The sequence below is a fragment of the Cicer arietinum genome, chromosome 5, assembly GCF_000331145.2.
Source record: "Cicer arietinum cultivar CDC Frontier isolate Library 1 chromosome 5, Cicar.CDCFrontier_v2.0, whole genome shotgun sequence".
NCBI classification, from domain to species: domain Eukaryota; kingdom Viridiplantae; phylum Streptophyta; class Magnoliopsida; order Fabales; family Fabaceae; genus Cicer; species Cicer arietinum.
Window position 1 is genome coordinate 59,473,976 of NC_021164.2, and position 10,315 is coordinate 59,484,290.

General features: G+C 33.9%; 2 protein-coding genes across 4 annotated transcripts in view; one reads left to right on the forward strand and one right to left on the reverse strand.

Moving 5' to 3' along the window:
- Positions 1 to 6,316, forward strand: part of LOC101511991 (protein RETICULATA-RELATED 5, chloroplastic) — a 7,099-nt gene extending 783 nt beyond the window's left edge. The window contains exons 1-8 of one of the 3 annotated variants that reach the window (XM_027334624.2): positions 7 to 203; positions 769 to 898; positions 1,590 to 2,117; positions 2,837 to 2,944; positions 3,031 to 3,570; positions 4,345 to 4,458; positions 4,933 to 5,080; positions 6,079 to 6,316. In XM_027334624.2, coding sequence (XP_027190425.1) covers positions 16 to 203; positions 769 to 898; positions 1,590 to 2,117; positions 2,837 to 2,944; positions 3,031 to 3,570; positions 4,345 to 4,458; positions 4,933 to 5,079 — 1,755 coding nt within the window. In that variant the 5' untranslated portion in view covers positions 7 to 15 and the 3' untranslated portion in view covers position 5,080; positions 6,079 to 6,316. Of the gene's footprint in view, positions 204 to 768; positions 899 to 1,589; positions 2,118 to 2,836; positions 2,945 to 3,030; positions 3,571 to 4,344; positions 4,459 to 4,932; positions 5,298 to 5,344; positions 5,656 to 6,078 lie in introns of those variants that run through there. The other 2 variants (XM_027334623.2, XM_073368239.1) reach the window with 2 other exon arrangements.
- On the reverse strand, positions 5,904 to 8,188 carry LOC101512316 (arogenate dehydrogenase 1, chloroplastic-like). The gene is made up of 7 exons (XM_004500471.4): positions 7,700 to 8,188; positions 7,453 to 7,621; positions 7,208 to 7,363; positions 6,732 to 6,814; positions 6,565 to 6,634; positions 6,360 to 6,434; positions 5,904 to 6,238 (listed from the first exon to the last, which is right to left on the reverse strand). The coding sequence occupies exons 1-7, from the start codon at positions 7,855 to 7,857 to the stop codon at positions 6,146 to 6,148; spliced, it is 804 nt and encodes a 267-aa protein (XP_004500528.1). The 5' UTR covers positions 7,858 to 8,188; the 3' UTR covers positions 5,904 to 6,145.
- Between the last annotated feature and the right edge of the window lie 2,127 nt (positions 8,189 to 10,315).

The following is a 10,315-nucleotide window of genomic DNA, read 5'->3' on the forward strand; positions in this document are numbered from 1 at the left end:
GTGTGGGAGAAATTGATGAACGCTCGAGTTGTTTATTTAGGAGAAGCTGAACAGGTTCCGGTTCGAGACGATAAGGAATTGGAGCTTGAGATTGTGAAGAATTTGCATAAACGATGTGTTGAAATTGATAAGCGGTTATCTTTGGCTCTTGAAGCGTTTCCATCTGATCTTCAGGAACTACTCAATCAGTATATGGATAAAAAGTATGCATTTTAATTTGCCTTTTTTTCAGTTTTTCTCAGAGTGCTAATTTGTTTATCAACAAGCATGTCATAATGTTTATTATGATTTATGCACATGTTCGCTGAAGGTGTTTTCATGTTGTTGCAATATCTTCTAGTAAATGAATAATAAGTCTTAGAGCTATGGGGGTGAGTGGATAAACAACTTAGTTCAACAGCTTATTGAATAAATTTACATGATAAGTGTAAGTTGCTTTTATTTATTAAGTATTAAGTTGTTTTCATAAGTTATCGTGAAGAAGTTGTTGAAATATGCCGAAAAGAGCTTGTGGACACATTAAGTATTTATGCTTGTAGATAAGTTATTCATAAGTCAATCCAAATGCACCTTATGCCACTTGCTCCTTGAAAATAGATGAATTGCTGATTTTTGTTATGCGTAGTTTAGGGTTTAGGGTTTAGATTGCTTCCCACAATTCTTGTCATTATGATTTTTTGAAAATAGATGAATTGCTGATTTTTGTCATTTCTAGATTGCTTCCCACAATTCTTTGTTGCTTATAAAAAAATTTGACTGTCATGGCAGGATAGATGGAGAAACCTTGAAGTCTTATATGGTGCATTGGCCGCCTGAACGATGGCAGGAGTATGAACCTATTCTTAGTTACTGTTGTGAAAATGGAATTCATCTTGTTGCTTGTGGTACTCCACTGAAGGTATGTTCAAATTTTCATTCAAACTGATGTAGATCTTTAAAATGTTCATTTTGTTCTGAAATTTCTGGTGGTGTGTTAAGTAGGAGTAATAAATTAACAATATTACTGCATAAACACTCAATGCTATGCAAATTGACTTACCATAGATTCAAATGATAGGCACTAGGCACCACAGAGGTTAAAGAATAGACCACAAGGGTTTTTAATTGTTATTTGAATTATGATGCCGACAAGAAAAACTTAATTTCTGAAAGATAAACCCTGCATCATAATACCAAGGCACCCGAATTAAACCAAAGGTTTAATAAAACATTTTTTAAGGGGAAATATTATTTTGGAAAATTGCCTTAGGTGGTGTTTGTAATATCATAATATGAGAAGAAGATCAGATAATACATTGAAAGAGACCTTAAGATGTAGCTTGCTAATTTAGACCAACAAAAAATTTAGTAGGTGCAAATTAGCAAATCCTTTAAAGACTTATTTTGAAGGATGGCAAGAGAAAATTTAGGAGCATTAAATATACCTAGTATTTTATGTTTTACTAAATTTTGGTTTTTGATAGAGTTGTATGGTTCCAACTGGTCCATTAAACAACTCCACAAAGAATGATCGAGCAGAATTCTTGTATCCCTCCCTAAGTCCAGTCACATAAAGATGATATTTAAAAACTGAATTTTCTCATCAACAGATCTTAAGGACTGTCCAAGCAGAAGGAATTAGTGGGCTAACAAAGGCTGAACGTAAGTTATATGCACCTCCAGCTGGTTCAGGCTTCATATCAGGCTTTAATTCTATCTCACGTCGTTATTCAGTTGATAGTACTCCAAATCTGTCGTTTCCTTTTGGTCCAAGCTCATATCTATCTGCACAGGCTAGAGTAGTTGACGAGTATACTATGTCCCAGATCATCTTACAAAATGTGCTTGATGGAGGAGCCACTGGTATGTTAATAGTCGTGACTGGTGCAAGCCATGTCACATATGGATCTAGAGGAACTGGAGTGCCCGCAAGAATTTCAAGAAAAATGCAAAAGAAAAACCAAGTAGTTATATTACTTGACCCAGAAAGACAATTTATTCGCAGTGAGGGAGAAGTTCCTGTTGCTGATTTTTTGTGGTATTCTGCTGCCAGACCCTGTAGCAGAAACTGCTTTGACCGGGTTGAGATTGCTCGGGTTATGAATGCTGCCGGGCAGAGACGAGATGCCCTCCCACAGGTTAGCCAGCCATTACATTCGCTAATTAGCTTGACTGTTGCTTTTCTTGCTCTGTTGATCACCCCTTCCAAATTTAAGCCCTTTATGTTCTCTCATTGCCTATTTTGGTGATACAGAATTTGAGAGATTTTACATGTTACCATGTATTTTGTATCACTGCCTTTTACGAATTATTTTTTCTGTATGCGATGTAACTGGTTTTCACAATCATTTATCCCTTTAATTGATGTTGCTGTTTGGTGATTTGTTGACTGACGTGGATTATGCAGTACAACCTGTTGTTGCGAAGAATTTCACTTGAATTAATACTTACTGTCTCGTAGTACTTTTAATCTTTTTTATTTTTCTTTTCTTTCAAAGGTTGAAATGAGATTTATTGCACAATAATATATGATATAAGGCCTTGGACTTAAAACTTTTGGGATGACTGGATGAGTAATGAAATGCCATATCTACTTTTTTTTTCTTTAAAATTAAAGTATCCCTTTTCTATAATTTGGTATGCATACATTGATCCCAAGTGTTTAGGGAGTATAATTGAGCAATCGGCAGTGCTAACCAGTTTAAATTGGTTGCAACATCTGATGATTAGGTAGTTTGTGTGTTTTTAAATCTTTTTTTTTATGCACCTATTTACCCTTTAATGTAATCATCCTTTAGACAGGAAGGTGGCTGCCATTGTTGGTTGTGTAAATGATTATATTTCCTTTTGGCTTCAGGATCTTCAAAAGGGAATTGATCTTGGTTTAGTATCACCAGAGGTATTGCAGAACTTTTTTGATCTAGAGAAGTATCCTCTGCTTTCAGAACTCACTCACCGTTTCCAGGTAAATTTGTATTTCAAAATAAAACCCTTCACTTTTGTAATCATGAGATTATTTCATCACTCTCCGTCTGATTCTTCTTGATATAGGGTTTCAGAGAAAGATTGTTGGCAGATCCCAAATTCTTGCATAGATTAGCCATAGAAGAAGCAATATCAGTAACAACTACATTATTAGCACAATATCAAAAGCGGAAAGAGAACTTCTTTCAAGAGATCGACTATGTTATTACGGATACTGTTAGAGGATCAGTTGTTGATTTCTTTACAGTGTGGCTTCCTGCACCGACTTTATCATTTCTTTCCTATGCTGATGACATGAATGCTCCTGACACTCTAATAGGCCTTCTTGGCTCCATCCCAGACAATGCATTTCAGAAGAATCCTGTGGGGACAAATTGGAATCTCAGTCATCGAGTTGCATCAGTTGTATTCGGTGGTCTGAAACTCGCTGGTGTTGGATTTGTTTCAAGCATTGGAGCTGTGGCTTCATCAAATTCTCTATTTGCAGTTCGTAAATTCCTTAGTCCAGCAATCATCGCTGATCAACAGATTGCGAGATCACCAATACTCAAAACCGCAGTTGTTTATGCATGTTTTCTTGGGATATCTGCAAATCTCCGTTATCAGGTATTTACAGAACTTGAATGTTGCACTGACTTCTTTTAGTTGCAATGAAAGACTAAAAAGAAATTTGGACCCAGTTTCTGTAGGAAATGACATCTACGTTGTCTAGTTCATGGTTTATGACATTATGTTACAAGAGTTGCTGTGGTTTCTTGAGTTTTTCCAGTATATGATTACTGACACAAGACAAAGTATGCATTTTGAAAATTTGAGCATGTTGGCATTTGAAAGCAGGACTTGACTACCTGCATCTTTAAGAACTAGTTGTGGCATAATTTGCTGACTTACCCCTTAGGTAGTGCTTGAAGTTGCATAATTGGAAAGAGAAATGCTAGTAACACATATTTTTCAACATACACTGTTATTGGTGAAATTAATGCAGGTTCCATTTTATATTTGGCGTGAATCATTCATAAAATGGCGAGACTTACCAGATTTTCACTCAATAATAATTAGTGTTGGAAAGAAGGTTGTAGAGAATGCTTTGCTACTTGTTAATATTTTATATTTCTACAACTAGGAATATTGTACTGTAATGTAGTTTTGCTTTATTATCATCTCCTTGCAACTTAGGATCCTTCAGTGAACACTAGATACTATTAAAAGAATTGTGAAAAAAATGCTGTGTTTAATTTTCTCCGCCTTTCTACGTCTACATCTGCATTTTGTCTGCTGGATAATTATTTGAGAATCTTTTCTTTGTAAGAATTGGATATGTTTGTAGTATAGCTCTACTGTTAGTTAGGTTGTAATCTTGTACCGTAAATTTGCATGCAGATAATTGCTGGGGTAGTGGAGCATCGGATTTCTGATCAGTTTTCTTCCCAAACATTTCTTGTAAATATGCTATCTTTTGTAGCACGGACAATCAATTCTTATTGGGGAACGCAGGTCAGATATTTTTTCTTATTTTAAAGAATGTTAGAGTTACACAGCCATGTTTGTCAAATCACATATATTCTGTTACTATTTAATTGTTCAAGGTTTTCCATGAAAAGCTTAAGAAAATTATTGAAGATTCTCAATTACAAGGAAATATTGACTCTATTACTCTCTTTTCTCATAAAAATGTCTCATTAAAGGTCGTTTGAAATTTTAACTTAGAGCATCTATTCCTCTTTAATTTAAAGAATACCAATTACAATGATGAAGATGCAGGAAAAAGTAACTAATGTCTTGTAAGTTATGATAATTTATTTGAAACGTTTTTTTTAAGTAAATTTGGAACAAATTAAAACCTCCAATGACATGATTATTTTGAAACGAAAGTAGCATAATTGGGATTGATATGACTCATTCATCTACATATAGTTTCTAAATTTGACTAGGATTTTTCAAATTTGGTTTTTCTGTAAATTGCTGCAGCAATGGATTGACCTTGCACGCTCTACCGGACTGCAAGTTAGAAAGACAGAGACACCTGAGTTGCCTACATTAGATTCTCCTGATCATGCTGCCATCTTATGCAACGAAACAGAAGAAGCCAGTATTGAGGAGATTAAAAGTGAATGAGGTGAAATACCCTGTTCTAACATTTTTTTGTAATTTATATTTTTGTCTTGAAGAATAAGCACAAAAGAATAGGGTTTTTTTCTTCATCATAATACAATTCCTTTCATAGCTTAATTGTATACGTTTTGATATATATTCCCACATCCCAATTTCATCAATGTAATATAAGGAGTATTCATTTTCATTCTAATAAAGGTTTTTTATATTAATACTTTAAACTTTTGTTTCTTCAACTGATGGACATTGAGTTTCAAATTGAAACCAGGATAAGTCAGTTATCATTCTCGGCTAAAGGGATATATCTTGGGAAGCCTTCTTTTTTAAAATGGGATAAAGAATCAGAAGCACTTGTATTGGTCTTCCTGATATGGAATTTCTCGTTTGGACATCTTAATATAGGAGGATGATGAAGTAATGAGTCTTCCTGTGGATTTATAGTAAAAGTGTCTGATAAGTATTCTAAGATTACTTATCTATAATTATAAGGAAATACATATCAAAATCATAGAAGATAAGTGGGAGTGGATATTCTTATATTGAAATTTCATATGATCTTGTTACTCGATTTTTTGTTTATTATTCTCTTTATAGATATTAAGAAAGTGGGGTCATGTCAAAATTAGTGAATATAAATGAAAAGGAGATAGACACAGTTTCCACATGACATTATCATGTGAAATTTCACATGAGAGGATCCATTTCTGAGGATAACAGGGTTGTGTTCTGATCTAATTATTTGCAATGGACCGAGTAGTTGAGATTTGGCTTAAAGCCACGAATCCAGTTAAGTGAAACTTTTGTGTTTAACTGTTTTAGACATTGACTACTAAAAATCTGTTTTTTTATTTAAACTTTCTGAAATTACTTTGTATTTGCTTTCAACCAAATTGTCGGAACATCTTTATTACAAGTAATTGAACATATACCAGTCCTCTCTGTTTTTTTTCTTTCCAAACTTAGATTCGGTAACAAGAAAACTGAGAGCAATTTATATGGCAGGAATTACAAGAGGAAATTTGAAATAAATAGTTCGCCCATATGTCTTCTTCACGAAACATATTATGCATCAGCTTTCAGTTCTTTCTGGGCTCTGTCCTTCATTCATCCTTTGGACCAGCATCTCTTTGACTTTGTGTAGGGCATGTTCAAGGTTTTCCAGCTGCATATTTTTTTTGCAATTCATGAGACTGTCTTGAGTTAATTGGTTTAATGCTTCAATATTTTTATTTTTATTTCACTCAACATTTTTGGAAATTAACATTTCTCTTGAAATTCCCTACCTCCTGTCTGGCGAATCTGTTGTGCATGAATAATCCACTATACAGATCAAAACTACATCCCATGACAGGTTCTTTCTGCGATCAATTTTGAATATATTACATGATATCATACAGTATATCTATTTGAAGTTAAAACAAAAAAAGAGAAACCCTTATGAAGAAATAGAGAAAAGTGTTAAAGAAAAATATGTTAAATACTGTTTACCAATTGAACAAGTGCCTGAAAGCCCTTAGTGTCAATAGGGGTGGGTTTGACATCCATTTCTGCCAATGCCCTGGTAAAGAAGACCCCAAAAGTTACGGTCAATGAGTGTATATGCAGGTGCCTGTCTGTCTCTGGTTGCTTAGAAAAATACGGAGAAAGCTGCATACCTGCCTATTGTGTGTGTGATAAATTGGCTCTTCGCAGCTGCTTTATCATGTTCCTCACAGGACATTTCTACCATCTTGCAACCCTGCATATTGCAAAGTTGATCTATCTTGGATATAATTAATAAATATAAGGCAGCAACAACTGATTTCTGTACTTCCTTTTGGAAACCAAGCAATTATGGTCCTAACTTGGGAGTGTTAGAGTCTGTTCAAACTTGCCCCATACAAGAATAGAAGATTATTTACTATACATTTATTTTCAATAATAATCATGTCACAATTTATCATCTTTTCCCTATGATCTTAGTGTCACTGAGTGGAAATGTGAAGTTATGATTGATCATTTTTCCTGATTTAATGATTCTAAGAACGTACTTAACTAATTAAAGTTATATTAGCATAATTCAAAAGTTATACTAGTTGGCCTAATTCAAAAGCAAAGCTTTTTTATCATTGATAATGGGCTATTAGCTTACCTCACTTGCAAAAATTTGGAGAAATTTAGAGCAGGTAACTTCATCCCTTATTCGAACTTTCTCATACATGAAAGTCAGATTTTGCCAGCCACTTTTCCCACTCACTTTTCCAAACATTGGGTGCGTGCAGAGTATGTCTGACTCCTCTCGCAGAACCTATAGGAAACAAAAACTAGATGAATCATCTGATTGAAACAAGTAAACAAAAGTACTATCACATTAGATAGATAGATGCAACTGCATACTCTTAATAGAAGGTTCTTTGGGTGCTCTTTTACTGAAAGAACATCAACAAAAAGCGTTGGTCGCTTAAGACAATTGAGTGGCATTGATCCGACAACCTCAGATAATGATGAGATAGATGTACATAGCAATATGACATCCATGTCAGCATCAAGGAATGATGTGATATCCCTGCAGAGTTTGACACATGCATCATAAAATGGATGATGCATTTATGTATGATGATGCTATGCAAGGTTGGTTTTTTACCTGAAGAAACGGATACCCATTTGGAGACAGAGTTTTGAGTAATCTGAACGAGAAGTTGCAGTTAGAGTGTGACCTTGTTTGATCATTGTATTTGCAAGAAATTGGCCAAAGGTGCCAAACCCAACTATGCCAATTTTCAGACTTTGGGAAGATGACATGGTTGGTTTGGTTGAAAAACAAAAATGATATGAGAGGATCACTCACTCCTAATGAGGTGCATTTATCTTATCAACTTTAAATGATATTCAATTACAAAAGTTATTTCTTAAAATAATTTTGACATTAAATATTTTTACACTCGTTAATATGAAGATTTTGATTTAAATAATAAATATACTTTGAAACTTAAAACTTTTTTTTATATTTAAAATTTCTCCAAAAATTTTCTATACTACGAGAGACCAGAGCTATTAAATTAAAGTATACCGGTCATTTATTTATTGGAGGGCGAAGCCAGCCAACCAGGCACAGCGGCTACTTCACGCCATCACACTTTTGGTTCAAGTTTTGATTCTTTAAGGTTATGTTAAAAGTAAAGTACTCAAACAAGCTACTCTACTCAATCCCTTGAATAATCAATGAATAGAGGAATTTACATCTAATGTGCCGTTTGTTTGAAGTTATTCCATTCCATAACATTCTTAAAAATGTGTTTTTTTTAATAGCTAAATGATACCCTGTTTAGTATATAATATATATTATTATTTTATGATAAATTTTATCATTAATTCACACAACTCTGAAATTACGAATTCGATACGGAACAAGACGTTCAACTTAACAATATCAATATTTTTCAGTCGAGTTTAAAATTAAGAATATAATATATAAACACCATTAAATGGAATTAAAATAAAATGTATACATATTATTTTAACTCTATTGGTGTTTATCATCCAACAATCCTCTGCAATTAATATAAACTTTATTTATTTTTTTGTCTTTAACGAACAAGTTTCTTTGAAAGGATTAAACTAACAAATTTACACTCTCCATTCCATAATTATCGTCGCATTTGCAAAATATTTTAAAAAACTGTCACTTTTTAATTTTCAATGCATTTTTAGTTATCTTTATTTATTTATTTTATCATCTAATTAATACAATGAACATCACTTTTAAATTATTATTTTTTCTACTTTACATTTATGATGATAGAGATATATCAATAGTTAATTAAGATAATAAAGTAAAATCATTATTTTCTTTCTTTCACTTATATATTTTCTTAATCGGTTAAATTTTACTTTTAATTCTTTAAGTTTAACTCAGTTTTCATTTAAGTCTTTTAATTTTTTTTTTCCAATTTAATTCGTTAAATTATATTTTGTTTGCAAAGTTATCTTTTATGTTTTAGTTCATTTGCACAATCTCACCATTTTTTTTAACATTTTTCGTTAAAAAAAATTATTTGTCCGTTAAATGCTTAGAGCATCTTCAATGGTTGTCAAATATGTTCCATAACTCTCTTCCATAATCTCTCTCTTTTCTCCATCATTTTCTAAAATTGTGGTGTTTTAGAAAATGATAGAGAAAAGAGAGAGATTATGGAAGAGAGTTATTTTCTGATTTTCATTAGTATATCAAAATGACATTAGTTTTTAAAACTATACACAAAGGTATTTATATGGGGTACAATGTGGAACCAATTAATTTTGGCCCAAAACAACATTTGAATTATATTTCACTTCCAATACACAACCTTAATTCAAATGCTCCACATTCTTCATGCCTAGCTTCATCACAAGTTTGTTGAAAACCTCATTCGTAACGCCTTTCGTTAACAAATCTGCAACTTGTTCTTCGCTTTGGCAGTACCCCAAACGTAATTGTCTGGAACTCACTAGTTCCCTCAAATAGTGAAACCTCATCTCAATATGCTTGCTCCTCCCATGTGCTATGGGATTCTTAGCAAGGTTGATGGCTGAAACATTGTCCATCAACAACAAAACAGCTCCTCTCGTGTTGCTGTCCAGCTCACGCAGCAGGTTCACTAGCCACACAGCTTGGCATGCACATAACGAAGCTGCGATATACTCCGCCTCGCAGAAAGAGAGAGCAACCACCGGCTCCTTTTTAGAACACCAAGAGATTGGTGCCCCTCCGAACATAAAGACATAACAGGACGTTGATTTCCGATCGTCCTTATCTCCGCACCAATTGGAGTCGGTGTATCCGAGTAATTCACAACTTTTGCCCATGCCATTTGCAGAAAACAAAGTTCCACTGCCAAGAGTACCTTTCACACCAATACCTTTTTTTCCTTTAGGTAAATCAACCAACATCCATGTATTGTTCCTTTCAATTGATTCCAGCTCTTCCTTCATAGCACACATCCACTTTGGATTGCTTAATGCCTCCTCCATATTCACCAGTTCGGATTCGGCCATTAGAGCGAAGTGAATAAGATCACCCTCATTGTTGATCTCGCTATCTTGGAATAATTCACAATCACAGAGTCTTTGAGGCAATCCTCTTCGCCTTGTTGGTCGTCTACTTGATTCACCTGTTGCAGTTCTGAAAGGTTGCTGTACAGCACCTTCAGCAGGCTGAAAATTCTGATTTTCCTGCAGAAAATCGATTGGCAAATCGATTTCCAGCTCTCCAGAGGCTCCA

Excerpts from the sequence above, each read along its gene's own strand:
- LOC101512316 (XM_004500471.4), bottom strand. The coding sequence starts at position 7,857 with ATGTCATCTTCCCAAAGTCTGAAAATTGGCATAGTTGGGTTTGGCACC. Across the intron at positions 6,635-6,731 it reads ATCACACACACAATAGGCAG|GGCATTGGCAGAAATGGATG; the intron begins GTATGCAGCTTT and ends CTTCTTTACCAG. Across the intron at positions 6,239-6,359 it reads ACAGATTCGCCAGACAGGAG|CTGGAAAACCTTGAACATGC; the intron begins GTAGGGAATTTC and ends AAAAATATGCAG.